Below are 27,887 nucleotides of genomic sequence, written 5' to 3'. Positions count from 1 at the left end.
TAAAGAAATCAGCCAAGGAATGAGGATTGATGGCCTCGGGGACTGTGTGTGGCACATTGTTAGGCATTTGGAAATGCTTAATAAGGGTTGAGAAGAGAATATGGAATCAAGTGTTCTGATCATCCCTCTCATTGTTTATGAGGTGCCTTTTGAGAACGAGACAAAGTGTGCGATGGATCTGTGTACTGTCGATCATGTGTTCGATTCCTTGCCTTAGTCATCGATATGTGATGTAGAACTCGACATTTGTAGAAGCTTTCTCACAGTGCCAGCAATGGCGGCAGTGACTTCGCCTTCCTCGCTCTGACGGTTTGTTTCCGAGAGATATGGTTCGTGGGCCTATCAGCCCAACACGAGCCCAATTAATCGAAGCGCCACGCGGTACTGTTCGATTAAGGCCTATTCGTCGTGCGATGCGGTCTGATTCGATCGCCTCTCGGCCCAACTGGTTCCAAAGTCGAGCCCAACACGAGCCCGATTCGATTGAAGCGCGATTCGCTAATGTTACTTTAAGGCCTATTCGGCATGCGATGCGGTCTGATTCGATCGTCTTGCGATGGATGTATCTAAATTTGATGTGGAAGCGATGGATACAGTTTCCGCCCCCACCCTCTCCTCTTCACGAGACCACCGAGTCGCGCTCGAGGAGAACAAACGTTGTGCGGCACCGAGAGAGCAGTACTCGAAGCCGACTGTTTCCGCCCCCACACTCCTCTTCACGAGACCACCGAGTCCAGCTCGAGGAGCACAAACGTTGTGCGGCACCGAAGTTGAAGCTTTTCGGGCCCAGACACCTATACGGATGTCGGAAGGCGGTCCGTGGAGGAGCAAAAGGATGAACAGGGACCCTTCCCGATACATTGAACGCGTTCATCGGTACAAGGATGCTGCTGGCTCTTGTCTGGCATTTCGTCGATCACCATGCGGTCGTTGTCGCTGCCGTCCTGCGGTGGCTGCGACGGCGAGGACGACCCGTCCTCCCTGTGGAGCGTCGCCAGCATCCTCCAGTACCAGAAAGCCGGCGACTTGCTCATCGCCCTCGCATACTTCTCCATCCCGCTCGAGCTCTTCTATTTCGTCACCTGCTCCGATATCTTTCCCTTCCGCTGGGTCATCCTCCAGTTCGGGGCCTTCATCGTGCTCTGCAGCCTCAGCCACCTCGCCGCCGCCTTCACCTACGCCCCCCACTCGTTCCTTCTGTTCCTCACCCTCACCGTCCTCAAGTTCCTCACTGCGCTCGTCTCCCTCGCCACCGCCATCTCCCTCGTCGCGCTCATCCCGCAGCTGCTCCGCCTCTTCGTCCGCGAAGGCCTCCTCCGCCAGAAGGCGCGCGAGCTCGACCGCGATCTCGGCCTCATGCGCCGCCAGGAGGAGGCCGCGTGGCGCGTTCCCATGCTCACCGCCGAGATACGCCGTTCCCTCGACCGGAACACCATCCTCGACACCACTCTGGTCCAGCTCTCGGCCGCGCTCTCGCTCCGTGAGTGCGCCATATGGATGCCCACCTCGCCTTCCTCCATGTCCCTAACCCACCAGCTCCACAGCGGTCCCCGCCCGCCGGCGTCCGTTTCCACGGACGACGCCGATGTCATCGAGATTATGTCACGTAACGGCGTGGTGATTCTGCACCCAAAATCCAATCTTGTGCGGGCCGCGATGGCGAGCGAGGCTGTTGGCCGGGTGGCGGCCACTCGGGTGCCTCTGCTTAAAGTGTCCCACTTCAATGATGAGAGCATGGAGGCATCGCATGCTATTCTCATTCTGGTGCTTCCCGATGGAGAAGTCAGGGAGTGGACGTCTCACGAGCTCGAGACAGTGGAGGTTGTCGCGGACCAGGTGGCCGTCGCGCTCTCCCATGCTGCTATTCTTGAGGATTCTTTGCTCATAAGGGAGAAGCTTCTGGAGCAGAACATGGTCCTCAACCGTGCTCGCCATGATGCTCTGCTTGCAAGAGAGGCCCGAGAGTCATTCAAGTGCTTTATGACTCGGGAAATCATCGGGCCAATACGCTCGATTGGTGCCATCTTTTCACTGTTGCAAGTTGAGAAGCTGAGTCCTCAGCAACTGGGAATGGTGACAACCGGGCTCACCTTGTCATCTCTGATCGGGGAAGCGGCCAACATCTCTGGGTTTGAGGAGGGAGAGCTGGAGCTGATCTTGCAACAGTTTCATGTTCGTGCAATTCTAGAAGAAGCTGTGGCCATGTCGAGGCTGTTGTGTGCTTGCCGAGGTGTGCACTTTAAATTTGAAGTATCCGGCCAAGTTCACAGAGCTGTAGTTGGGGACACGAAGCGGATACTTCAGGCTCTCTGGTGCATGCTTGGAAATGTCTTGGGCCTTGGTGATTGCAGGACCATCTTCCTCCAAGTCCTAGTAGAAAGTAGCATGCAGGATGACATTTCGATAAGCAAGTATGGGGTCATGCAACAGGGTCTAGAAGAGGGTGCAGTTGTGCTGAAGTTTGAAGTTAGAAGAATTGGTATCAAAAGGAAAGACAACAACATTGCTCACAGCAAGCATGGACCTGATATTGGTGATCCTGGGATTAGCTTCGCTATATGCGAGAAGCTGGCAAGAGTGAGTATGTTTGGTTCCTTAATTCATTAGAAGTATATATTACTAAACTTATCTTTTATCTCGCTTAATTTTTGCCCTACATAATTTGGATACAATTATAATTGTGCTCATCACCACATGTCTGAATCCTCATGTCCATCTAGTTCTTCCAAAATTTCTCGCAGGTGAATTGGTATACTTGGAAGTGTGTACATTGAAGTCATAGTATGTGCCAGTTGGCTATGCGTTTAGGGCACTTAAAAAGGCTAGTCCTTAACATCGAGTCTTTTTATATTTCCAGGTTGACTGCTATATATTTATCCATGTATCTTGTGATCACTGGAAAGAAATTAGTAAAAAGCGAAAAAGCTTCGAGTATACTAGCAACGAGAGTTATACTTTTCGTCACAAACTTATTAACTTCCTTTTTTTATCATTTACAAAACTACACAACAAGAGTTATATTCCTTCTTTTATTGAAGTATTAGCTACATTCTAATTTGGAGCCAAGGGAATCCAATTGACTAAAGTTCGCTTCGTACAATCTGCTGTATGGAATACTTGTTTTAAGGAGTATTAAACATTATATGTGTCTTATTTATTTGAAAATCTGGAATTCTAGTTAAGCTTAAACCTTTTACTTGTCCTTTCAATTTCTAGCCTTACTGATCTTAACTCGAGGCAAGGGCTTTCCTCATTCAGTGCTATTGATACTTAATACTGGTGTGTTGTTATATGCAGCTTATGCACGGGAGCTTTTCTGCTCTTCCAGAAGCTGCATACGAGGAGAGTTTTCAGCTGCTCATCAGATTACCATGTCCTCGATCAAGGGATGAACTACTAATGACAAGGCACACTGATATTGAGAGTTGTCCATTCAAAGGAATGAGAGTTCTGCTGATGGACATCGATCGATCCAGTATAGTAATCACCAAATTGCTTCTTGAGAAACTTGGATGTCATCTTACTACAGTGCATTCATGGCGCCACGGTGTCCATATGATGGGAAGCCAATTCCACCTATTACTTATTGATGATAAAATTCTTGAGAACAATAGGCACGAAGTTGCTTCTCGCATAAAACAACTTGGTAGCAAGAGCTGGCCGCTGTTTGTTGCGTTAACACCTAATTCTGACAGGAAGACGAAAGAAAGATGCCTTCAGGATGGGATGCATGGTGTATTATGCAAACCAGTCATATTGAAGCAGATGATAGATGAGTTGCAGAGAATCACCCAGCAACTACAAATTCCACATCCTTTGTTGATGACGCAGCAAAATTAGGAGAACTATGCTTTCAAATAGGAAACGGTCCGTAGAAAGCAAAGATCCAGAGCTATATGGATCCACATATTTGGTGTAGGATCATTGCTTCTGTAGTAATGGTTTACAACAACTGGTGGTAGGACTGTGCAGATCTTGTAAATGCAAGTAAAATGGATCTTTCTTTAGCTAGCTGTAGCTCTTTCCTGTTTAGGTTTTTTCCTGAAAGACTAATTGTGGGGTGTTGATATCAATGTTTTCTTTACCATGCTTCTTTTTATGCAGCAGCTGCTGTCATCAAATTTCTCAGACTGGACCTGATATTGTTTGGTATTTTCTTACTCATACTAACATCTTCATGGTAATTTAAGATGCAGATTGGCCATGCTTAAAGAAACTGTGATCAGGAAGGATCATTAAATCATTAGCAAGTTATGATTGTTCATGTTATTGATAGATTCTATGCAGAGTAGGAGCACCAAGAGACTGTGACACAGCTCTCTAATGGAGGAACAGCAAGCCCTTGTTGATTCTTTGGATGGAAGTGACGATGGTTTCATCCTATCTGGTAACTCAAACAGCATGCACACTTCCATATCATCTCCATCCTGAAGACTACTCAGTGACACTGAAGGATGTATGATTATTGGTATACAATCTAATCTTCTCCTCATTTCTCTTAGTGAAGGGAGAGCTGCTAAAGTCAAACTATGTTCCATTGACTTCGTGGTCTTACCCTCAAGAAAAAATAAGAACAAAAAGAGAATAATAATTTGACATCGTCATGATGTATGAGTTGGTATGCTGCTACTGTTTGATCCCCTAAGTCTCTTCGTCTTCAGTATGTCCTGTGTGTCCATGGCGAACTCACACCATTACATTCCTGCACGAGGATTCGTGGAGACCGGTATGGGTGACCCCTCGCTTTCCTCCTTTCCCGTCAAAGACGAGACTGCTTCCTCCCTGGTCTTCACAGCGCCTGCTTCAGCACAGCCATGGCTCACATTTCTGGGGCTCACCGCCCCGGTAATGACTTCGCACAGAGCTCTGTCTTCCTCTCCGGGCTCCAGCTTCTGCATCAGATACTCCTTCATGGAGACCCCCTTGTCCCACACTTGCTTGGCGACCATCTCGTACCTTGGACTCGATCCCTGGAACTTGGAGGCTATTGCTTGGGTCGCCTCCGACACCGCAGCGTACGCCGGCGTGAGCATCTCCGTTACCGTCTCGCTCAGGGTCTTATTGCTGTTGCCGGCTGGTTTTTGATCCATGGACTCATCCTTCATGGGAGCCTTGTCGATGGCAGCAGGCACTACAGTCGTGTCTGGTATGGGTAGATCCTTGACTGCGCCGAGGTGGTCGTCCGACGCCGGTTGCTCACTACGCACTTCATCCTTCTGCATCGTCTCCGATTCCTCGTCTGTCGTACTGAGTAGAGTAACTGTTGATTTCACCTGCGGACTCGAATGATTCGCTGGAGCAGAGTCAGCGGCAGGAGCATACGGTGCCGTCTCTGACTCGGACACTGACATCACAGGCATCAAATCAACCCATGCTATCTTCTCAATTCCAATTCCAAAGAGAGGAGGACGTGTCGACTGTTCTTACCGGAGGCGCCATGGTGGCGGGGATGTTCGTCTTCTTCTTCGAGCCCCGCGTCCAAGCTAACTCCCCAGGGTGGTGTGGGGTTGTGTTTCCCCTGCCCATGTCTCTTCTTCAGAAGCATCTGCCTCCACTTCCTTGCCTTCTCCTTCACCTTCACCAGCACCGACTTCTTCGCATGGTGGTGGTGGTAGTCTTCATGGTCGTAGAATTCCCTGAAGGTTGGCGTCGTCGGCGCCGACCAATGTCCACGCGGAGACGACACACCTTCATACGCGTTGCCTCTTCATCTAAATCAGTAGCAGCGATCAAGGAAAACAAGGATCTCAAACATGCAGAAAGAGTGAAACCTTTATGCGGGTGCAGATTGCTGGCCGGAAGATGGTGTTTCCCCGGACAGTAGTCAAGAAAATGTAATCTGTTCCTCCCTGATTGAGCCATTTGCGTTTTCTCTCTTCCCTTCCTGGACTTGAGCAACGCGAGAGGTCTCATCAACTCGCAAAAGAAGCATGGAGGGATCGCACCGCATTTAAGCAGGGAAGGAGCGGCAAAAGCTTGCCAAGTTTGAGGAGGTTTGGGTGGTGCGGAGAAGGTGGCATTTCTTGACCACCCTTCGTCGAGCCGTGCCTGTGTGGACCATTGAAGACTCTCTACATGAATTCGGCAACCCATAATCTCTCTCTCTCTCTCTCTCTCTCTACATATACATATATGTATATGTATATATACATATATGTATGTATATACATATATGTATATGTATATATACATATACATATATGTATATATACATATACATATACACATACACATACACATATACATATACATACATACATACATACATATATATATACATACACATACATATATACATATATATACATGTATACACATGTATACACATATATATATATATATATATATATATATATATGTATATATACATATATACATATATATACATACATATATATATATACATATATATATATATATACACACATGATTTACGAGTTGATACAATAGGAGACCTTAAAATTATGCAGTGTTTTCCATTCAAAATGATTCCAAATTCTACAGTAGCAAATGTTGGAAATGATTTTGATGTTTTCTCTAAGTTGCCATATATTTTCGTACTTTAAATCCCACGAGAAGTATGAAGCATAAACATGCCATATATTTTCATTTCTCGACAACCTTCCTTCTTGCTCCAATCTTATTATCAATAACAACATCATTGACCTCCTTCACTTCAATACACCAAATGCAGCAAAATAAAAGAAATGCTTGTCTTGAAAACATTAAGCCCATTTTACAAGTGAATCTTATTCTTGTAACATATCCCCATCAAAGTTGTGTTGGTATAGCTTCATATGCCTGTAAGAACAACTAAATGCAATTTCTCCTGAAATGTGTACTATAAATGAGAGAAACATATCACAGTTCATTTAGTAACAAGTCAAAGAGCTACTGTAGTACTATCTAAAAGAGAGCTATAATTACTGGATGATGAAATGGACAGAAGAATTAATATTCTCAAACAACAAAAAATTGTTAGACCAATCTGGCAGATTTTGGACGACATGGCAGCAGATAATTTGCAATTAATGATGAAATAACAGGCATCCATTTCTCACATGCAAGAAATATTTAGACCAATAACTACAATTTACCATAATCATGTAAAACTCCCACATATAAAAAGTCATAATAGGTAGATCAAGTATGGGGTCTTAACACTATGAATAGAGACAGTCACAATAAGTAGATACTAAAAGTCAAAAAAACATTTTTAGGCATCATTAAACCACACATCAAAGAGAATATATAAAGCGAAAAAAAAAAGGACTCCTCTGTTCATGCTTTGTGCCAACCAGCAGAGGCTCTCTGAAAAACCAATGCCGTGTTGCCGTACCAATGGCACAGATCCATGCTGAGTTTTGCTACCATGTCCTCACAGTTCAGTACAATTGTGACATGCAATTGCTGATTTAGACTTACATGAGACAAGGAAAGAAAATGGAGACTGAAGCAAATAGACATCGATAAAAACACAATCTAAACCTGAAATGAGATATTCTCTGGTTAGAATAGACAACGATATGAACAAGAAAATTCTTTAGACAATATTTTAATAACATAATAAAGCCAATCACATAAGAGCATAAAAAATCCAACCTCTAAATGCATAATATATTATTGAGTGGTATCGCAAGTTCTGTTATTTTGTATGCAGTGACATTTTCTTCACTGTGTATCAGATACCTTACTGATGAAATGCAATAAACTCACCATCAAGAATAAATGTGTGGCAATGATAAATACTTTATATCACTTTGGAGATGGAACGTAAATGGTGGGTTGACCTAAGATGTGATACAGGTGTGTGTTTTTTCAGCCTCAGGGTTCAAACGACAAATGTTCCGTCCATGTGCATCCATAGACAAGTTCTAATGAGGAGGTATGCTTGATCTTGGACCTTTACTTCAGGCCTACCTAGCAGCAGTCAAGATATGGAGCTGGAGTTCTTTCCGACTTCTTTTAAATAGTATCCTTCACTAGTAGCGAAATGAAGCAAGCTCACTTCAAACCAAATTCTACTTTGATCCACTTTGAAGCGAACCAAAAACACCCTAAGCAACTTTTACACAACACAATTTGTGTACAAAGATCATTAAATAATATATAAAGCAGCATTAACGGTGAATTAATACAGCAATAACCAATTTGGAAGCGTTCCCCTTTCAAAACTACTCGAACCAAATATCAACAATATTTGGAAACTGGCGGAAAAACAGAACATCTATTGACTCAATTGTATAGGCTTGATTTCTTGACTCTGATATTGCTAACATTTCTTTTAGACTTCAAAAGACAAGCTCAAGTTCATAATTCATAACCTAAGCCGTAACCATCTAGGCCTTCCCGTATTCCTGTCAAATTAGGAGTCCTTCATTCACCATTTAAGCACATCATAGTGTGATCAAGTAGCAATCTGTCAAAAATTACAATGAAAAATAAACTAATGTTGTATACAGGAGCACAAGAGAAAGCAGAAGAACTAAAAGTTGGGCAATTCAATTAGATAACCAGCTGATGAATGCTTAAAATTTAAGATGAACGACTATCTCATTCTTGCTCTGAAAGAGGATTAAGTGGTGGATCAAAAGAAGAAAAGATCTTTATGCCGACCAATAAACCTTCCTTCGGATGATATTAAAAGCATCAGTTTGCAAGATAATCTTAAATGAGAATTATCCGACATAAAATCCTTCAGAGCAATCATCATCTTCATAGAAGAAAGTTTCAAAACAAAAAAAGAAAAATAAAAACCTTTGCTACTGCTGCCTCCAACATGCTTGTGCCTGGTACATTGCATAAACCGAAAACTACATTCAAAGTTCATCTTGTTAACTGGTATTGGAAAACACCTTTCAATAATTGTATGGTAGTTATTGCATAAAAAATTATTGAGACCATACAATTCTCCCTACGCATTCATGGTAAATAGTACTCTGTAAGCTCAACGCAACCTCGCAAGAAAATAATCACAGTTTAACAAAGTGACTTAATCTAAGCATATAAATCAAAGCAGATAACAGATAATATAGCTGCATGGTTTCCTATTAAACAAGTTCCAGAAAAAATCATGGCAGCGGCAGAAAAAAGTAGCAAGAAGCAAAGCTCTTGATTCAGTCAAAATCCTATTTGTTTTTAGGAGTAACATGTGGATACGAAGCTATGGAACCAAAACTGTTCCCACTATACCAATCCTTGTGCCGCTCGCTGAAAGCTCCATAAGGATGCTGTGGCTCAAACGCATGATGAGCTCCATTTCCGTGACTGTGTACAGCCGGCACCATTGTGATCGGACGACCATGTCCATGTGGAGGAGCCATTCCAAAGACTGGCATTGAGAACATAGCCGGCATGGCATACCGCATGGGTGTGTGGACATGTTGCTCGTGAAGACTCTGTGTCGCCGGCGGCGTTGAGGTGAACAGGTGATCCGATGGCGAGGGCCCCTCGTCTGGGATTCCTTGCATTCTTTTCAGGTAAAGCCTATACTTTTGGAGGTGGCTCGCGACGTTCTCTCTCGTCAGTCCCTCCACGTTCATCAGCTGCATGATGGTCTTCGGCACCGCGTTCTTGATCCCCAGATGGGTGACCACATCGATGAACCTCTTGTGGAGCTGCGGCGTCCAGACGAGGCGCGGCCGCTTCAGGGCCCTCGCGGAGTGGTCGTCGCTCGAATCGTCCGGCTGGGGAGTAGACGGTTCCGCCTCCGGCGATTCAGCGCAGCGGGAAATGGGCCCAAAAAGTGGGATTTTGCCTGAAGACTCACCGGCGACCACCGGATCGTCGCCCTCAAAGGCCACGGTTTCATCAGCGGCGGCGGGCGGGAAGGGGGAGAAGGATCTGAAGGCGGCGGAGGCATCGGAGGAGGGGGCGACGTGGCGGAGGCCGAAGATGGTGGACTGGGAGGCCCGATGGACGTCGAGCGCAGTCCGGGCGGGCTCTGGCTTGACGCTAAAAGCCGAGGCAAGCTGCGGCGGTACCAAGGGCTGGGACAGTGGAGTGAGCTCCTCGCCGCTAGGGAGGCCGAGCTCCCACTCGAGAACCCTGCCGTCGTCGTCGTCGCCGCCGCTGCTTACATCGTCGGCAGCCGACAGGCGGTCGAATTCGTCATCGCTGCCCGCCTCCTCGCCCATGATTGAGAATTCGAATACAAAGATTAGGGTTTCAGGTACGAGAAAGAACGAGTTGGTGGATAATCGACGGTGAGGAGACGGAATTCTTGAAGACGGAGAGGAGGAGAGAGCGGGCGGGGGCGGTGGATATTTACTGTGAAAGGAGTGTCTTCTGGGGATATTCGGACATATATTTATTTATTTTGGGGCAAAGTGCAAATTTATGTGCTACGCTGTGGCCGATGGTCGTTTGATGGAGACGACATCCACCGTTCGTTGTTCCTTCCATCTCATCCGAACCGTCCGTTGACGAGATCGCTTGGACGGCAGATATCAAGCCCCCGCTTGTCGAACCAGTTTCCGACGTACCCGTTAGACTAGCCTTAATTTTTCCCGTATGCCGCTATGGCCCACAGTGAGGTAATACCTGATACCTCCAATAGCGAGGCAGGTTGGTGAGCGGGTACGTTCGACAAATATGGAATTGGAAAGGGACGTGGACCTGTAAGCGTTGTGCTTTGGATTTTCCACTTCTAATTGCTCTTTTCCCACTGTGACATCTTTCGACCGTCTCAGTGGTTTGTTCCAGCAGATCAAGGCCGTCAATCTATCATCTAATGGCTGTTTGTTTCAGGTTATTTAGATCACAACCGTCAAGGGGAGGAAAGAGAGAAGGAAGCAAATGAGAGGATGGCAACATCAACCATATCTTCGTCTCCTCTCCTCCTCGCTGCTCCCAAATGCGCTTCCCGTGCTTCTTCCAAGCTATGCTTCGATCCGAGTCCCCGACTGACCACCTCCGGTCGCCCTCGACTAGATCTATGCACACGGAAGAGAAGGTTTGGAGGAGATTCACTCAAAAGCTCTCGAATTTGGCGGGTCTCGGCTGTCGCGGAGGAAACTTTGCCTCCGGAGGCCACCGTGGAGAAGGCCCAGCAGATTATTCCCGCCGCTGCTGAAGACAGCGCTGCATCCACCGTCGTCTCTGCTTTACTCGTCGTCGCCTTTATCGGACTCTCCATCCTCACCATAGGGGTAATAATCTTCCTTCTCCTCTGGTTTCGATCCTAGGTTTGGTTAATGGGACAAATTTGACGCATCTGAATGTAAAAGCCTTAACTTTTACCTCTTCCTGCCGTTCAATTTAAGTACGAGCTTTCTTTTCCCGTTTCTTGATTGTGATGCATCAAAGATGTAATCTTGTTTGCAAAGAGGAAGACAAATTTTGATTTCTTTTTGCCTTTTTGGGCATGAATTGTTGGTTTTGCGATTGGGGCAGGTGATCTACTTGGCAGTGCAAGATTTTCTGAGGAAAAGAGAAAGAGAGAAGTTTGAGAAAGAAGATGCAGAAAAGAAGAAGAAGGGAGGAAAGAAAGCAAAAGCCAAGGCAAGGACTGGACCAAGAGGCTTTGGCCAGAAGATTGAAGAAGATGAGGATTAGGTCCATATGTTCTCTCTCAATCCTTTTTCTCAGTGCTTTTAAGAATCTTAGCCTCATTTTTAGTGCCTCTCTCTTTCTTTCAGGAAATTACTTTGAAGTTCATAAACATGTTGTAGCATTAGCTTTGGCATTGCTTAATTGCTTCCCACAGCATGTTGAACGCATACCATTCAATTCTGAGTTATGAAGCTTGGAGTTGAATTGTTGTGCAAGAAGAACAGTCATTCTGAACCCTAAACAAGAAACTTGTAAATGGGGCAACTTCTTAGGCTCCTCTTCTGCTTAAATCATAATCATAAGCAAAGGACAAGAAGAAGAAGCCAAATTGTTGAACACTTATTAAAAGTAAAAATCAGAAAAATAAACCCAGTTTGCTAAATTGTTAATGGTTCCTTGCTGAGGTTTCGATTTCCTCGATAACAATTTATCAAGGGATTTCTGCTTTATGGAACTCTACATCTTCTGAGCACTTGTCTGATTCCTTCAAAATAAAAAGCAAGTTTTGGTCTAGTCATACTTCACAGCACTGTATGTCAGCAGATGATTGTGTCTATTTTTCTATCAACTTTTCAAGAACTTCCTCAGAGAAAACACATCGATCAATATTGGAATCTGATTTAGTTGTCTGGATTTAGCTTCTTATGCGATGCGGGGTACGAAGAAGGTCAATGCACACAGACTCAGAAGAGCAATATTAACGTTTACCAATGCTCGTTTTCCTTTTTATGTTCGAACATACTAGTGATATTCTTAAATGAACTATTTGCATAAAATCAAACATGTTTTATGGGTTCACTGATGCTCTTAGTCTTTCAAGAAGGGATCACTTCCAGTATTTAGCAGTCATTGTTGCCATCAGAGCTTGCTTTATCAGATAGGAACAAAACTAATGAACTTCATCCTTTAAAGTTACATTTTAACATTTTCAGAAATCAAATGTTAGTTCTCTATGTTATGCTAATCATATCTATCTTCCCGCAGGTATCCGCAGATCATCCTTTTCATGGCATGCCAAGGCAGCATGGGATATCAAAATTTTGATATGTAGATCTATCTACCTGTTTTTATGATCTCAACACATTTCTTTGCTCTGTTCTCTTATTTGTTCTTTGTTTTTTCACCTGACGGCATCGTATTCTCACATTGTGATTAATGATCCTGAAGTTGCTTTGATCTTCTCTGTGTTCATCTGTAGTCTCACTTGTATACATACTTCCCTTTAAATTTCTATATATATATGTGATGCAACCGGCAATGAAATTTCTCTTAAGTTCTATATCTTGTAAAATGGAAGGAAATGCATCAACAGTTCAAATGATTCAAACAGAAGCATAAGCCTACTATCTCCATTCTATAAGGTTGGCCTGTTTTCCTCTGCATCATGTTTGGAGTAAATTGAGCTCTGGAGTATTATTTCAACATCACATCTTGAGTTTACTGTGATGAGCAATGTAGAGAACTTATTCGGTTTAATTTTAAAAAAAACACCTTGTTATGATTAAAAGAAATTTCTGTCATTTTTCACCCAATTTATGCAAGCATATAAAACAATTTTCTTGCCATTGTTCATCTCATCTTAACAAAAAAGGCAGAGAACTTTTGTCTACTTTCAACTTGATGGTCATATTATGATTGTCCATCTGAAATTAGGATGGAACTCTGACAAGCCATAGATCAAGATCCAAGAGAGTGAAGGATTCAATTCAAAGTACAAGTCCACCAAAACGAAACTTGAAGAGGGACCTGCAAAATAGAAAGAGACCCGAGCTTCATGAACTCCAGGCATGGATGGACAAGGCGAAGAGAGATGAAACTTGAAAGGGCCCCCCTTGATGTTTGGTGGAGTGAGAAATGGGTCTGCGGTTGGAGGTAGAACAATGGCGGATCGCATTTGGTCCCATCTTATCCACAACGAGCAAATCCAATCGGAGAGCAAGTGGACAACTGATGTGCACTTATCCTTCTTTTGAGGCCCCAATCAACGCCAACCTTCACCACCACCACCACACAGAGATCAATATAACGAAGAAAGGAGAGCCGCTTCAGACGTCGAGAGATCAGTGATGGCTTCCGTGGCTCCCTTCTTAGCTCCCTCACCTCTTTCTTCTTCTTCTTCTTCCTCCCCTCGGCCACCACCGGCTGCAGCAGTCGCGCCTTCCCTGCGCCCGGCGGTTCCGGCCTTTCCTTGGTGCGGCAGAAGGCCTGCTGCTTCCAGGGTGGTGGCGGTGTCGGCAGTCGGGGAGCTGTCGTCCGACAGCAACACGTATCTGATCGCCGGAGCCATCGGTGTGGCGCTTGTCGGCACTGCTTTCCCCATACTCTTCTCTCGCAGGGACATGTAAGTTGCCCCTCCTCCCGTCCTTTCTCCTTCATCCCTCCTAAGCCCACAACAATCGTATCACTTTGTTGCTACTTTCTCTCATATCTGATGCAGATGCCCAGAGTGTGACGGAGCTGGGTTCGTCAGGCAAGCTGGGGCGGCACTGAGGGCTAATGCAGCAAGGAAGGATCAATCTCAGATAGTTTGTCCTCGTTGCAATGGGCTGGGGAAGTTGGGACAAATCGACAAATAAGGGATCCATGCTCTTGTGATTGCAGAAGCTCACTACTCTCTCTCTCGCTCTCCCCTCACCCACCATGACTGTTAACGTTACTGTTTGTACTCTGTACAACTGTGAAGAAAATGAATCCATCTTTATGTGCAATTGCTGAGGAACGCAAATTAATTTTAGGTAAATTCTATCATATACTACTAATCATAATCATAATTATAGTTTAAGTTAAAATATTAAAAATATAAAATAGTTAATATTTAATATGCCAATACCATTACTATTATTATCAATTAATATCAATTACAACTTTAATGAGAGTGAAACAAAAGTCAAACTGACAGAGATTATATGTATATGCGTGGGACCCACTGGCGGAGCCGTGCAGCATCAGTGGGCCCATTTGGATGAGTTGGACCGGACATGAATGTCCCGTATCCGATCCGTTTAGAAACCAGTGTCATGATTCGTGAAATCGCTTAAGTGGTTCCGCGGAGTAGCACAACCTGTAAGCCCGCGGCTCCCTCCGCCTCTCGCCCGCCTCGTGGCGCTCCACCTCTTGCAGGCCAAATCGCTCCTCGATGTGAATTGTATTCCCGTCACTTCACCGCAAGGATTGAAGGTCGCCGGTCGCTATCTAAAGGTAACTCCCTCCGCCTCTCGCCCGCCTCGTGGCGCTCCACCTCTTGCAGGCCAAATCGCTTCTCGATGTGAATTATATTCCCGTCACTTCATCCCAAGGATTGAAGGTCGCCGGTCGCTATCTAAAGGTAACTGTTTCCTCGCGTTTATGGGTAGAAATTGCTGTTTTCGATTCCTCTCGATGCTTCGAGGGTTTCTGCTGCTGCAGTGATCTAGGGACTTGGGGATCCTAGATCTGTCCGATTCGAGGGTAACCCTTCAACGTGTTTCGCAATTTGCGTTCGGGATTTTGTGGAATTTCATCGAAATGCCTTGTCTATGCGGCAGAATCCTGTCTCTTCGTTGCTGTGAATGTGGTTCCCTTTTAGCTCTGATTGATTCGATCATGTATATCAATTCTAGTTGATGTTGTTCCATGTTGTTGATCGAGTTGGAACAGGGCAATCCGGTTCGTAAGGACAAGAGGTGGTTTTGGGGTGAGCATTAGCGTCTGCAATCATGAGCTATGTTTTACGGACAAGTAGAGCGGACATCGAGAGCGGCTTGCCAGGATTTATACCCGAGAGGCGGCTGATGGTATTCGTCTTAACCTATCCGTTTGAACTGTGTCCTGCATATAAGCTAAGGTTTTGCTGGATGATCTATTGTATTGACCTTTTGTTGTTTGTTGGTTATAGCGAATGCATGTGGGCGGTCGACCTGTTAATAACAATTCGACTACTTTTCTTCTCACCGGTACGGCTGTCGTTGTTGGATGATGAGGCTTTCTATTCTTCCATTCTGGTTTAGGTTATGCGGATTCACTCCTAATTTCATGTGCATGATTAACATTGCAGTTCTTGTTCTGTTCATGATATTGAATTCACATCAGATGTCACCCAATTTTCTGGTAATTGTTAATGGCTCATGTTCTCTATATGTGTTTCTTAATTTCTTATTAGTATCACTTTTTAAAGAGGACATCCTCTGTGGGTACGTTATGCATGTAGCTTTGGCTTGTTTTGGGAGTGTTTCTGATGGCCACCAGCCTAAGGATGTATGCAACTTGGCAGCAACTCCAGGCTCAAGCCCAAACTCACGCTGCAGCTGCCAGTAGCTTCCTTGGGGGCACAGAGTTGCGGTTGCATGTTCCACCATCCGTAGCCTTTGCTACAAGAGGGCGCTTACAGAGCTTGAGGCTCCAACTTGCTCTTCTTGATCGAGAATTCGATGATCTAGGTACAGGTTTCTGGAATATTTAGTTTGCCTTACATCATTGCCTGCTTGGATGATGGTGAAGTTTTAAGACTTTGCTCAAGCTATGCTTTCACTGTTTTGCTTGTCCTGCATCTGCCTTACTTTGTTTTTACCCTCTTTCTTTTTCCTGAAAGGCTTGTTTACTCACACTTATCATGCATTTTCAATCTTTCAGATTATGATGCTTTAAGAGCATTGGATTCTGATAATCCCCCTGATGCTCCTTCGATGACAGAGGAAGAAATCAATGCCCTTCCTGTACACAACTACAAGGTCCAATCTCGCCAAGGGTCTGCGACCAGTCGGCAAAGGCATGATTCAGTTCCTTTGGTGTACATGGGCAACTTTTTTTTTCAAAGTTGTTCATTACTTGTTCTTTTCAATTTTATGTTGCTTTTACAAATCATCCTCATTTTGATATTTGGTTGTCCTTGGGTAGTGGTGGATCATTGCCACAACAGGCATCATCTTCTTCTGTATCTGCAACTGAGGTAGTTGTTTGCATTCTGTCAATATTTTTTTTATTCAGAAAGCTGTACCATACTGTTATATCTTTCAAAAGTTATTACTGTTTATGCTTGTTTCTAAATTTTTTTATTCATTCTGGCCTTCTAGTTTAAAATTTTAGAAAACAAACATGGGTTACATACAAGATGTGTATTTAATTTAATATATTCCTTGAAATGACTGCCGGATAGTATCACTAATTTATTTTGTATTATTTTGATTTTTCTATTAGAAAAGGAATGAGATCCTTATCACACTGTCTGTCTTGATATACTATTTATTGTAGAAAATATGGATCAGTGGTCATACTCTAATTCATTGTTGTTACTTGTGTTTTGCACATTATTAAACTGCTAAGTATCTTTCTTTAGGCAACTACTAACTTCTTTCGTATAGATCATCACATACTTTTTTTAATGTATGATTATGTTGCTCATTCGATACCAACGGAAGTTTGAATTATGCAGACAAAAAAAAAACGATATCTTTGCATTATATGTTTGATTGGAGTTGGTAAGTTATTATAGTTCACTAGACCATGTGTTGGTTATGAAGTAGTGGCCCAATTCCAAGTTTCTAGTTTCTACTAGGAAAAAGATTGCTCTAGGTTGGGCCATCAGAACTTGAATTCATTACATAAGGAATATTGAGAAGATATAGAAAAACAGGTGATACAACCTCAAAAATAACTCTTTAGTTTTAAAATTTATGGACAATTTTGGCAGTTAATGGTAGAAAAGTCTAGTCTGTGGAAACTCCATTTGTTAGATATTCCATGAGGTTAATGAAATTACAACAGGTGAATTAATTAAAATGCACTTCTCTGTGGAGTCTGCTTGATCCAAATGCCCTTCGGTGCTTGTGATTCAACCAGTGTTAAGAATGTCTAATATCACATGAATTAGATGTAAAATATATTAAGTAACCAATAAGATGTATCTAGATTGATGGTGATACATGAGAGTTCCTAGCTACTTTGTTACTTATGAGGTACTTGTTGATATAATACTAACTTGTTCTGCTGCTTCTCTAGAATACACTTGTTCTTGATATATCGAGTTTTAGGTTTCTTCTACTTACCTACTTGCCTAACAAAATCTCACAATTCTCTAGCAAAAAAGGCAGGAGAGTTCAAAACTAGATGGGGACTTGAAGACTCCGGAAGATGAACTGACATGCAGTGTTTGCTTGGAGCAAGTCAGTGTGGGAGAATTGATAAGAAGCTTACCATGCTTGCATCAGGTAACAACTACCGATACCATGCTAGACTTGGATGTCTATGTAGCGAGGAAGTACTTATCCTAGATGTCGCCAATTTTTTTATTGAACTTTCTATTTATCACTCTATCATCTTGCCGATCTTGAACCTTGGAAGTGTTTCTGTTCTCCACCGAGACAACGATTCTGTCTGGTACTCCATGACATATTCCGACAAGCTTAATCAAGTGCGACGCCTGTTCCCTAACCAAACGAGTTCGATTAGCACATGACTCTTCCCTTGATCTCCAATGGTTTACACTTGAATGCAACATTTTGGATTCTAGAAATACGAACCATTTATTCCATCTCCTCCACTCGGCTTTGTATAATTATTTCCGACTAATCCAAGCTTAAGTGAATCTGTTACAGGGCAAAACAGCTGTTTGCTTAGGAATTAGAAGGTTTGAAGGAATCCTCTGTTGCAATTCTTTGAAGTGTCACTCTTAATCAAATTAGTTAGTGAGATTATTGTTGGTTTACATGAATTTCCTGGCATTTGCTGAATCGGTTGCCCTTCTTGCAGTTTCATGCAATCTGTATCGATCCATGGTTGCGTCAGCAAGGTACATGCCCTGTCTGCAAGCACAGGGTGAATTCCGGATGGCATGCAGGTGATGATGGTGCAGCGGACATGGTCTAGCTAGTTACATTCACCATCCAATGTCTCAATACAGCTATATCAACGACGAGTACAACTAACTCGATGTACGGCATTACTTAACCAAGTTAAATGATAAGGCGGCTGGTATTAAGCCTGTTGTAAGTATATATCTTATCTAATTATTGCGTCGATCTCACCTGCAATCCTCATCAGATTTAGAACTCTAATGTAGCCAATTATTGTGCTCTTTCTGGTGGCACTATTGATTCTTCATTTCCCTGATATGTCACGTCAAATCAAAGCATGATAACCTGCCGCATCCGTTCGACTCGAACAGCGGCAGCATCACGTGGTAGGGGTTGTTCCTGGCACGTGTAGGCGGTGTTCTCATTATCTCGCCACGTCGGATGGGCCCCGCACCACGTGATTTCGCTTCATGAGATTTTCTGCGCCGGCCCGGAACGAACCGGTTCGGGTCAACGCTGTGTGCCAATTTTGACCTTTTTTCGAGCCAGTGTCTCCTTAAAGTAATCCCTTCTGGAATTGGCGCGGCAATTCCGGTCCAATTCTATCACATGATCGAACCAGCCATTGCAACCGCGAGACCCGGCTCAAAGCGAGGATGGATCGGCCCATCCCGACCGTCCAGACTCGCACGAACGACCGTGACCCAACTAAGCCGGTCAACGGTCAACCCAATAGACAAGTATATCGGTAACGGGGGAGAAGGTACGTCACGGAGCCGGGATAAAGCTACGTGTATTACTCGTGGAGTCCGTTCCTGGATCCAACGCTCGAGCTTTAAGTTGTCGGTGTTGGCACCCCACATGAGAGAGATCTCGTGTTGTCTAATTGGCGATCGTACTTTCCGCTCCATCATCCATCTTATTATAAATGATGTTTAAATGGCGTGTTTGTTTGATGCATTGGCCAAATCGAGACACCTGTAGACAGACCTTTCTTGGTGTCAAATCTCTCTAAAGAATCCAAAACCAGTGGCAGAGTTCGCAGTGGACGGGCCACTGCAGCACGGACACCTCATCGTGGATCGAGCCAGCATATGCCTACCTCCATCGTCTCTCTCCGTCGACGACGACGACGACGACGTCGTCGTTTGTACACGTAGAAAGAGGAAGGATGGCTCGTCGAGGAATGGAAGGGGCCAACATTGCAGCGTCTCTCGCTGCCATGGAGGCCCCGCTTCACGTTGTCTGGTTCCTCGTCCCAACACACTGCGTAGAGAATACCCACCACCCTATACGATGTTACAGTGACGCAACCCATTAAATGCATGAAATAAACAATAGCACACGCAGAAACCAATAATTCATGTCAGTCGATGCCATCACCAACACCACCACCGCCACCACCACCACCATAGCAAATCACTCTGTTATCAGCAAAATCCACCAAAAGAAACAGCCGAAAGCGAGCTTGAAAGTTGATGTGGCAGTAACAAGGAAGAAGATGGGTTGCAGAGTACCTCAAAATAATGTGCCAAAAAAGTAGCCTCTGTCGAACACAGCTCCTCTCTCTCTCTCTCTCTCTCTCCCTCCCGCTCTCACGCTTTGCTTGAGGTCACAGCTCACTGCAAACTGCAGTGGAGCAGTGAACACCTCCACCACACCTAGCTCTTAGATCCCGTCCCTGCAGCCCTAATGGAGGCTCAGAGCCTCTCCACAAACTCTGAGACAAACAAAAAAGGCAAAAAGTATACACAAAAAAGGAACACATCCAAGACTCCATATATCGGCTTCCTCTTCTCTTCCTTCTTTCGCTGTAGGTTGAGAGAGAGAGACAGAGAGACAGAGAGAGAGAGATCATGAAGTATTCCTCTTCTTCTTCCACGAGGTCAAGGGTAGTCGCGCCAGCAAATGAGCATGGTGACACAGCGGCGCATGATGTAGAACCTAGCACGCTGCTCCTTCACGAGACTGGCGCACCGGCTCGAGAAGGACCTCGGCGTCGTCGTCCTCCGCCCTTCCTTTGTGTTCGCTGATCCTTTGAGCAAAGGCCCTCCTCCCTCGGCCACCGCCACCCTTCTGCTCTCGCTGCAGCTACTCCTGCCTTCCTTCTTCGATAGCTTCCACTTCTCATCCATGTAGATCTCCATCTCCTCCGTCTTCTACTGCACCAGATCTAAGATCTCCCCCTTCTCCTGTCCTCTTCGTACTTTGAAGTATATATTGAAAGAGCTAACTCAGTTAAGCGTGCACGAGAGAGATAGTGGCAAGTAGATGGCCAGAGAGAGAGAGAGAGAGAGAGAGGAGTGACTTGCTCAATAATGGAGTTAAGCCGAACCAAACGAAGCAGGGTTTGGATATTTATAATTGCAAGGGCGATCAGGGATTGGTGGTGCGAAGTGGGTATCACCACCTGGAGTTCTACCTCGAAAATCGTACCCCCTCCCTCTCTCTCTCTCTCTCTCTCGCTCTCTCTCTCTCTCTCCTTCTTTCTCCTGTTTGCTTAAATGAGAAATCTCCTCTCATGGTTGCATTAAAGAAGAGTGAGTTTCCCGAGACCAACACCGAGGTCGCATCTTGGACTATTAAACCGCAGGGAGATCACAGCGCATCCGACTTTGCGTTGCATTAGACAAAAACGTAAGAGACAAAGAAAAGGCAAGGAAAAGGACTTGAGAGCTTAGAATACCTCCTCCTGCCGCTGCTGCTGCTGCTGCTGCTGCTGCTATTGCACACCAGTCGTTTGTTTCTTGCTGCATTATTGTCACAAAGGATAAAGATAAAAAGAGATTACAGGAATTGGAACTGCTTATACAAACACATCTCTGCAGATCCAATTAGAGAGACCATATCTACACAAACGATCTGTTTCTCGTTGCAGTGAGCTTGAGGTGGTCTTAGTCAATTACCAAAAGAGAGCTCAGTCAGTGGCCATCAGTAGCTGCCTCTTCAGACTTCCTTAACTATGCTTCAATGAACTGATTCCTCAGGGCCGAGCATTCATGGTAAAAGCTTTCGGTCTCTCTCCACTTTATTCACTCCCACTTCATTCAAGTGGTCTCTCTTCCCCTTTTACGACTCACCTGACCTGAGCAGCATTCATTGCTGCAGTAACTTGTTTGGCATGGTAAGGCTTCGCGCACTCTCTTGCTTCAGTCACTCCCACTCCATTCAAATGGTGTCGCCTAGGATTCACATTAATCGGTGCAGGAGGAAAAGAATCTATAGTCCTCCTCCTCCTTCTCCAAGTGTGCTTCCCATATAAATCTTACCCAACAAAAACATATACAATATTTTCCTTCGGAATATGCAATATTTTATGCATATTACTCAGCTCATTTTAGACTGCTCATTAATTGGATATACAATAATATCCAAATTGAGTGTGGATGATTGTCAATTAAAGTATGGATAAGATTAACTTTAGGATGCTTATATATATATATATATATATATATATATATATATATTATCCCTAAATAATAATAAATCCTACACTAATAATTACTCCTTTTTTCACTAATTGATTCTGAGATGAGTATGAATAAAATGATAAAATCGAGTTTCAAAATATATATTATCTATATTAATAAGCTCTCAGGCTGATCTTATTGTTGTTATTATTATTGCCACGTGATCTTAACCCCACACGCTCCAACGCATTATTTCCTGCGTCCAAAACAAGACGCAGTAGCACGTGCGGCGTCTCGGAAACGACGCGCTGCTCGCGCTGTCTCGTGTGGCACCGACTCCGTCGGCGGCCAAGCAACCAACGCAGCGAGCAGAGACCGTGAGCGGAAGCTGACAAGAAGCACGGCCGAGACCGCGTGAACCACCGCCAGAAACGCCGGAGGGACGACGACATGTGAGGCCGGTTTCAGTGAGCCCCCCATCTATCATCCCAAATATGCGAGGAATAATATTTTATTAGATGAATCCAAATTATGCGAGTGTAGAAGATCGGACTTGTTTGGTTATTCATCACAATTCATAATTCAAATAGCATAATATTCATTGATATTTATTTATATTTCTCGAGTTGAGATGAACACTAAATAAAATAAATAAATATCAAATCAGTTCTATTTCGGATAATATACGATGCCATATTAATCTTCGTGAATCCCAAACAGATTAAGCTACGTTGTTTCCATTTTGGCAAACATGGTCGTAATGCGGAGAGAATCTTTTGGGCACTTGAATGCATGCATGTGTAAGACACATCGTCTCTAAGCCATTGATACCTGCTTTGCAAGCTATATCGTGGATGTGGCGATCCTTTGATGCTGCGAAGAGGCAGTCAAAACCTACTCCTCTTATTTGGTAAGCAGTCAAACCTATCCATGCTTCACTAAACAATGCTTAATCTCATCACATGGATGTGACCATGTTTTACTCGGTAAACACTACTCTATTATTACTTTTGAGTAAATTGCACATAAAACGAAACTAAACTGTTCCATCTAATCTTCATCCTGCTCTCGTGCACGCTTACTCCCTGTGTTTTTGGATCTTGATGCATGATGAGAGATGTAGAGATCCACAAGGAAGCCTTTCTGCTACATCCACAGTGCTGATCACGAAGATTAAAGCAGGCAAATGAATCGAAACAGTCGAATAATCTTTCCGGGCAAGCATACGTATCTGCCAAGATGAATGAAAATTGTGATTAGGTGTGGTCCAGATAGATTTGAGCTGACTTGAGTGCCATCTGCTATCATACTGTTCGACAAAAAGCTCCTAGTCAGCTACTACATCTTCATTACAGAATCAAATGCTGTCATTTAATACATGCGGGTAGAGATGAACATACTTGGTTAATAGCATTGATCGATACCTCAAACATTCCAAGCCACCACATGAAACAAATGGGCATGCGACCATGAGTCCAGTAGGGAAATCGGAAGGAAAGATTGCCGCTTAGGTCTTCTTGCAATTGCAATGCATGAACCAAGAAAAGTTGCGACGGTGAACAAGTAGAAGAATCCTTGGTTTCCACGTCCATGCATATATCAGAGGGATAGTGCAGATGACACGCCGCGCAGAGCAGCCTCACATGCAATTGCGTGACCAATCTGCTCTTGCAATCACAACATAGAAAAGCCATCATAGTGTGTTACCTGACGATGACTACTACGCCTTCCTCTCTCTCTCTTAGAATAGCCAGTATCTGCCGATGCAGCATCATCAAGATTCTCACATCTCTCATATTCCAAGCCTATCTTCTGAGGACTTTAGCCTCCTCAGACAGGGATGGAGTTGTCTGATAAGAGCTTGTGAATCTTGATGATGCTGCACCAGCAAATAGTGACTGGTGCTTGAAGCTGTAGAACGCATTCACTCTTCATGATCCCCGTCGCTAAACCTAACACAAAGGCCAAAGGCCACCGAACACAGAAGCCAAAACATGAGAAAAGGAGGAGGCGACAGAAGACCCGCTCTGCAAAAGAAGAGCTCGTAAAAGATCTTAAATTAAGGATCTCCGAAGCTAGGAGGAGGAGAAGAGGAGGGTTGGTGAGGGACAACCATTGGAGAGGGTGGGGTATATATAGGTATACGCAAGTCCGAAGTGTGCACATATGGAGGAGGAACCCCAGGGACTGGTTTCACTCCTTGCTGACCTCGGCCACTTGCCACGGGCGTCCATGGACCGTGGACACAAGAAAAGGAGAGAGAACCTTCCTCTGAGGGAAAGCAGCATGACCTGAAGACAGAAACATAGGGGAAAAGGGAAAGGAATCGAGCGCCACCGCTGACGGACGGTGGCGTTCGGGTTGGCAGAATCTGTTGCGTTTCCAACAAGCATCCTAACCTGGGAGAGATTTGACCGCTCTCTAAACGCCAAAGCCAAGCGCCAGTTCCTTTCTTCTCCCCTTCCCCGAGCATTTTCCATGCACCGCCATGGCTGCAGAATCCAACGAAGAAGGCACGGCTCTAAATGGGCCTACGTCTTTGCAAACTGAACATAATTTAATTCCCTATATATATATATATATATATATATATATATATATATATATATATATATATATATATATATATATATATATATATATATAAGGCTTCATTACTGAGTGTTAAATCATTACTAGATCAAATTTATGATGATGTACAGTTCCATCATGCAATCGTTCGTGCTTGGTGATCATCCACTTTCCCATGCATCATAGCGGGTCCATACGCAGAAGAAGAAGACAAGGAAAACTCGAATACCACCAAACTCCATGCATTGGCCGTGCTTTTGGGAATCAAACATCCATCCATCCATCCATCCATCCGTCCGTCCATCCGTTGTCCATTTCCGTTGGTCACGTCGGAACTTTCTTGGTTTGCAAAGCTTTTAGGGCCACATCTTCTCACTCTCCATCATCACACCGGGAGGAATCTCCCATCCCATCTTACAGCCGAGACAGAGAGGCCCCCCCACCCCCCTACCACCCCCCCCGCCGAGGGCAAGGCACAGCACAACAGAGGAAGAGAAGCCATGCATGGCCTCAGGGGAGAGAGAGGACGACTGCAGCTTCTGCGGCCTTCCGGAGAGCGCGCCCGTCACAGCAGAGCATCAGCAGGAGCGGCCCCAGTCTCGGGCGGACCAGCCAATCTCCGTGAGTGCCCGGAGTGGCAGGGAAGAGGACAAGCGTGTCGACTCCTTGCGGCCTTCCCGAAGATGGATACGCCCAGATCTCCCTTTCTCCTCACACCAGTCGGGACTACGTTCGTACGTGCATGCATGCTTTCTTTGGTGGCTGACAACTCTCAGCCTTATTGCTACGTCACTCACTCCCCACCCCCCCCCCTCTCTCTCTCTCTCTCTCTCTCTCACACGCATGTACAAGTTACACTTTCATGAGATTTTAGGCAAATGGGCCGGTCCGAAAGAACATGGGCTGTCAGTTGGGTTGTGTGGGCTGACTTTAGTGGTAAATCCTGGACAATTCGTCCATGTCAACTTTGGTGTTAGGTTGACTCTTTGACAAGGCGCCTGTGGGGGCGCTACATGCCACCACCGGTGAGTCATGATATGGCAAATGGCAACAGTTGGATCACATCGAACCCAATCACTAACCACCGCTAACTCGATCTACTCTCTCTCCGGAGTGAGATCAGGCATCGAGTCCAGCTACTAAGAAGCGTGTTTGTTCCTGGACCAGCTACGCATTGACGCAACTCGCACTTGTCTTAGATGGGACAGGAAACAGACGTTTCCACCTCACAAAGGCCGATGAAACGCGATATTACAGCCGAACAAGAAGCGATAGGGCCGAGGGATTGGGGAAAACCCTGGTCCCTCGCTCGAACGACACAGGGGATCGTCTCAAGCTCGGGGATAAGCTCGCGAGAGGCCGGGAGACCGCGTCATTCGTCGCGCGTGACGAAACCGGACAAGAAAACCGGGAGCCACACGTAACGTGAGCGCCACGAGTGGGCCCCGCCCGCCGTTTGACTTGATTCCCCCTCGCGTACGACAATGTTGGCGCTGACTCTCGTGGGCTGGCTCGTGCACTCCGGCGTCCAACACGCCAACCTGGCTGCCCACGCCTGCAGGTCAACCCCCTGTCTCACTCCATCCCCACTCCCCTCGTCATTAAATCTCGCTTGGTCTCTTCTTGGAACCTTGGTCTCCTCTCAAGTCAACCCACACGCAATCCAGATCTACTCGGCCCTTTCACCCCTGGCCGACCCCTCACATGATGTGGCCGTCTTGCTTGGGTAAATTGGCTGCAGGCTGAGGAGGATCAGCTGGCATCTCAACAACATACATGTGAAGAACACCGAGAGAAAGGACGTCGAGACTCACAGGAATCACACTGTAGTTTAGGTGGTTGACCATTGCCATCAGGTGGTTAAGGTCCACCCAAGTTAATGAGGCTTGTCATCTACCACTGTTGGAATCACAGTAAACGGAGAAGCTCGATCTTTGATGCTTTTAAAAGCCAGCATCGCATGATAGAGTCACACTCCACTCTTCTCTTATCAAGTCCGATGGAGGAAGTCGAAGGAACAGAGGTCAACTGGTTTGACGATTTTTACTGTTCTCAGCTGGAGTTGTTGAGGGAGCTGCAGGCTCAGGAGAGCCCTCGGTTCATGGAATCCCAACCTGATGCGCCACATGAATCGGTCATCGACAAGCTCATCTCTGCTCTCTATTCCAACCCAGCGATCGGCGACGTAGAAAGCGCAGTCTCTGTGACCTTTCAGAACGGCGACTCCCATGGCCGGTGTAATTCTCAACCCATGTATGCTCACATGCATCTCTTCTTCTTCATTCTAATGCTGTCATGCCATGTTAGAATCTTCAGCTAGATAACTCGGCCCCTTTTGCTTGCAGACTTTGCTCACCGGACAAGGGTCTGGGAAGGATGGATCACAAGTTCACAATCAAAATCAAGACCTGTGAGAATGGGCTTGCTGATGATGGTTACAAATGGAGGAAATATGGGCAGAAATCCATCAAGAACAGCCCCAATCCAAGGTCTTTTCTTACTCCACCAGTATTTTTCTTCCACAGGCACTCCACTTTGTTGTTCTTTAGCTGACATTAAATCCATCAGAATTCGTTCCTACAGCAACCTGATTCAAACTCTCGCTCACAGTGATCGTATGGATTGGTTGACTTGGTAACAGGAGCTACTACAGGTGCACCAACCCGAGATGCAATGCCAAGAAGCAGGTGGAGAGGTCCATGGAAGATCCAGAGACGCTCATCGTCACATACGAGGGCCTCCACCTCCACTACACCTACTCACATCTCCTCCTCAGTGGGTCGTCGCAGTACTACTACTCCGACACCGACCTCCACGTCGCGAAGAAGCTCAAGTGCCAGTCCATGGCGGAGGTCGCGGACGCACCGGCGCAACCCCCAACACGGAGCACATCGACGATCGAGCCTCGCAAGTTGCAACCTGCAGCGGATGGAGCAGTACTTCTGGGAAGTGCTGATGCGAGTCTGCGGCATGGATTTCTTGACGATGTGTTGCGGAGCTCAGAAGGACTCCTGGAAGATGTTGTGCCGTTGGTGGTGAGAAAGCCATGCAACTCCACCACCTCGTCCTTCGACGCTTTTCCTTTATCCCCGGCATCTTCTCCATCCTACTCTTCCCTGCCATTAACCACCAACTCTTCTCACCTAGATCTGGGTACTCTCTCCTCCATCATGTGAGTACCAACCTGGTAGGACAGGAACAGTTTTAACATTGTATGGGTACCCACTATAATGAATTGATAATGCACAATATCTACCTACCACTGTCAATACCAGAATGTCTCAACTGGTGCAGACTAATTGTGATGCTTGTAGGTCTCATGTTTGTTTGCTGTGAACTTAGAATCTGTGGACGACATGATAGAAATAGACAGAGATTGCAGGACTGAATGTTTCCACAGTACAATCTCCATGTGGTGGTGGAGAACACTGCCTTTTGTTGTTTTCTTATCCAGTGGTATCAAAAGGTGGAGGATGAGCAGATGAGAAAGAACTTGTCATGCATTAAATTACCAGTGCAGTTTGTATTGATATATATTTCATTACCAAATGCAGTTCCTTTTGAGAAGCCAGTATTGCCTGTTCCC

At 45.1% G+C, this 27,887-nt stretch overlaps 7 protein-coding genes across 12 annotated transcripts; 5 read left to right on the top strand and 2 right to left on the bottom strand.

The window, feature by feature from the left end:
* Positions 1–639: 639 nt before the first annotated feature.
* On the top strand, positions 640–4,128 carry LOC135677237 (ethylene receptor 2-like). The gene is made up of 2 exons (XM_065189325.1): positions 640–2,577; positions 3,298–4,128. Exons 1-2 carry the CDS (start codon positions 922–924, stop codon positions 3,838–3,840), a joined length of 2,199 nt encoding a protein of 732 aa, XP_065045397.1. The 5' UTR covers positions 640–921; the 3' UTR covers positions 3,841–4,128.
* Positions 4,129–4,442: 314 nt separating this feature from the next.
* LOC103993050 (low-temperature-induced 65 kDa protein) lies at positions 4,443–6,110 on the bottom strand. The gene is made up of 3 exons (XM_009412976.3): positions 5,772–6,110; positions 5,428–5,688; positions 4,443–5,344 (listed from the first exon to the last, which is right to left on the bottom strand). Exons 1-3 carry the CDS (start codon positions 6,091–6,093, stop codon positions 4,695–4,697), a joined length of 1,233 nt encoding a protein of 410 aa, XP_009411251.3. The 5' UTR covers positions 6,094–6,110; the 3' UTR covers positions 4,443–4,694.
* A 471-nt stretch (positions 6,111–6,581) lies between these two features.
* Positions 6,582–10,284, bottom strand: LOC103974428 (transcription factor PCL1-like). Its single transcript, XM_065189324.1, has 2 exons — positions 9,193–10,284; positions 6,582–8,419 (listed from the first exon to the last, which is right to left on the bottom strand). Coding segments are annotated over exons 1-2 (945 nt in total). The 5' UTR covers positions 10,137–10,284; the 3' UTR covers positions 6,582–8,418.
* A 494-nt stretch (positions 10,285–10,778) lies between these two features.
* LOC103974426 (uncharacterized) lies at positions 10,779–12,729 on the top strand. The gene is made up of 3 exons (XM_009389257.3): positions 10,779–11,150; positions 11,395–11,556; positions 12,538–12,729. The coding sequence occupies exons 1-2, from the start codon at positions 10,806–10,808 to the stop codon at positions 11,554–11,556; spliced, it is 507 nt and encodes a 168-aa protein (XP_009387532.1). The 5' UTR covers positions 10,779–10,805; the 3' UTR covers positions 12,538–12,729.
* A 598-nt stretch (positions 12,730–13,327) lies between these two features.
* LOC135677236 (uncharacterized) lies at positions 13,328–14,261 on the top strand. The gene is made up of 2 exons (XM_065189323.1): positions 13,328–13,894; positions 13,991–14,261. The coding sequence occupies exons 1-2, from the start codon at positions 13,620–13,622 to the stop codon at positions 14,127–14,129; spliced, it is 414 nt and encodes a 137-aa protein (XP_065045395.1). The 5' UTR covers positions 13,328–13,619; the 3' UTR covers positions 14,130–14,261.
* A 369-nt stretch (positions 14,262–14,630) lies between these two features.
* On the top strand, positions 14,631–18,631 carry LOC103989909 (E3 ubiquitin-protein ligase SDIR1). 6 transcript variants are annotated; one of them, XM_065189320.1, is made up of 9 exons: positions 14,631–14,751; positions 15,190–15,326; positions 15,428–15,485; positions 15,587–15,639; positions 15,740–15,968; positions 16,162–16,297; positions 16,426–16,477; positions 17,607–17,735; positions 18,277–18,631. In XM_065189320.1, the coding sequence occupies exons 2-9, from the start codon at positions 15,249–15,251 to the stop codon at positions 18,391–18,393; spliced, it is 852 nt and encodes a 283-aa protein (XP_065045392.1). In that variant the 5' UTR covers positions 14,631–14,751; positions 15,190–15,248; the 3' UTR covers positions 18,394–18,631. The 6 variants fall into 6 exon arrangements, with proteins under 6 accessions (XP_065045392.1, XP_009407126.2, XP_065045393.1 ...); XM_009408851.3 differs by having other exon boundaries at positions 14,738–14,878; XM_065189321.1 differs by lacking the exon at positions 14,631–14,751 and adding an exon at positions 14,868–15,000 and having other exon boundaries at positions 15,803–15,968.
* Positions 18,632–26,205: 7,574 nt separating this feature from the next.
* On the top strand, positions 26,206–27,572 carry LOC103974425 (probable WRKY transcription factor 49). Its single transcript, XM_065190296.1, has 3 exons — positions 26,206–26,554; positions 26,647–26,790; positions 26,943–27,572. The coding sequence occupies exons 1-3, from the start codon at positions 26,262–26,264 to the stop codon at positions 27,475–27,477; spliced, it is 972 nt and encodes a 323-aa protein (XP_065046368.1). The 5' UTR covers positions 26,206–26,261; the 3' UTR covers positions 27,478–27,572.
* Positions 27,573–27,887: the final 315 nt, after the last annotated feature.

The sequence above is a fragment of the Musa acuminata genome, chromosome BXJ1-6, assembly GCF_036884655.1.
Source record: "Musa acuminata AAA Group cultivar baxijiao chromosome BXJ1-6, Cavendish_Baxijiao_AAA, whole genome shotgun sequence".
Lineage (NCBI taxonomy): Eukaryota > Viridiplantae > Streptophyta > Magnoliopsida > Zingiberales > Musaceae > Musa > Musa acuminata.
Note: the sequence above shows the minus strand (reverse complement) of the source record. Positions and strands in the feature narration are given on the sequence as shown.

Excerpts from the sequence above, each read along its gene's own strand:
- LOC135677237 (XM_065189325.1), top strand. The coding sequence starts at position 922 with ATGCGGTCGTTGTCGCTGCCGTCCTGCGGTGGCTGCGACGGCGAGGAC. Across the intron at positions 2,578-3,297 it reads TATGCGAGAAGCTGGCAAGA|CTTATGCACGGGAGCTTTTC; the intron begins GTGAGTATGTTT and ends TGTTATATGCAG.
- LOC103993050 (XM_009412976.3), bottom strand. The coding sequence starts at position 6,093 with ATGGGTTGCCGAATTCATGTAGAGAGTCTTCAATGGTCCACACAGGCA. Across the intron at positions 5,689-5,771 it reads CAATCTGCACCCGCATAAAG|GTGTGTCGTCTCCGCGTGGA; the intron begins GTTTCACTCTTT and ends ACGCGTATGAAG. Across the intron at positions 5,345-5,427 it reads CCGCCACCATGGCGCCTCCG|TGTCCGAGTCAGAGACGGCA; the intron begins GTAAGAACAGTC and ends CTGTGATGTCAG.
- LOC103974428 (XM_065189324.1), bottom strand. The coding sequence starts at position 10,136 with ATGGGCGAGGAGGCGGGCAGCGATGACGAATTCGACCGCCTGTCGGCT.
- LOC103974426 (XM_009389257.3), top strand. The coding sequence starts at position 10,806 with ATGGCAACATCAACCATATCTTCGTCTCCTCTCCTCCTCGCTGCTCCC. Across the intron at positions 11,151-11,394 it reads TCTCCATCCTCACCATAGGG|GTGATCTACTTGGCAGTGCA; the intron begins GTAATAATCTTC and ends CGATTGGGGCAG.
- LOC135677236 (XM_065189323.1), top strand. The coding sequence starts at position 13,620 with ATGGCTTCCGTGGCTCCCTTCTTAGCTCCCTCACCTCTTTCTTCTTCT. Across the intron at positions 13,895-13,990 it reads CTCTTCTCTCGCAGGGACAT|ATGCCCAGAGTGTGACGGAG; the intron begins GTAAGTTGCCCC and ends TATCTGATGCAG.
- LOC103989909 (XM_065189320.1), top strand. The coding sequence starts at position 15,249 with ATGAGCTATGTTTTACGGACAAGTAGAGCGGACATCGAGAGCGGCTTG. Across the intron at positions 15,969-16,161 it reads TCGAGAATTCGATGATCTAG|ATTATGATGCTTTAAGAGCA; the intron begins GTACAGGTTTCT and ends TCAATCTTTCAG. Across the intron at positions 16,478-17,606 it reads CTTCTGTATCTGCAACTGAG|CAAAAAAGGCAGGAGAGTTC; the intron begins GTAGTTGTTTGC and ends ACAATTCTCTAG.
- LOC103974425 (XM_065190296.1), top strand. The coding sequence starts at position 26,262 with ATGATAGAGTCACACTCCACTCTTCTCTTATCAAGTCCGATGGAGGAA. Across the intron at positions 26,555-26,646 it reads CGGTGTAATTCTCAACCCAT|ACTTTGCTCACCGGACAAGG; the intron begins GTATGCTCACAT and ends TTTTGCTTGCAG. Across the intron at positions 26,791-26,942 it reads AAGAACAGCCCCAATCCAAG|GAGCTACTACAGGTGCACCA; the intron begins GTCTTTTCTTAC and ends ACTTGGTAACAG.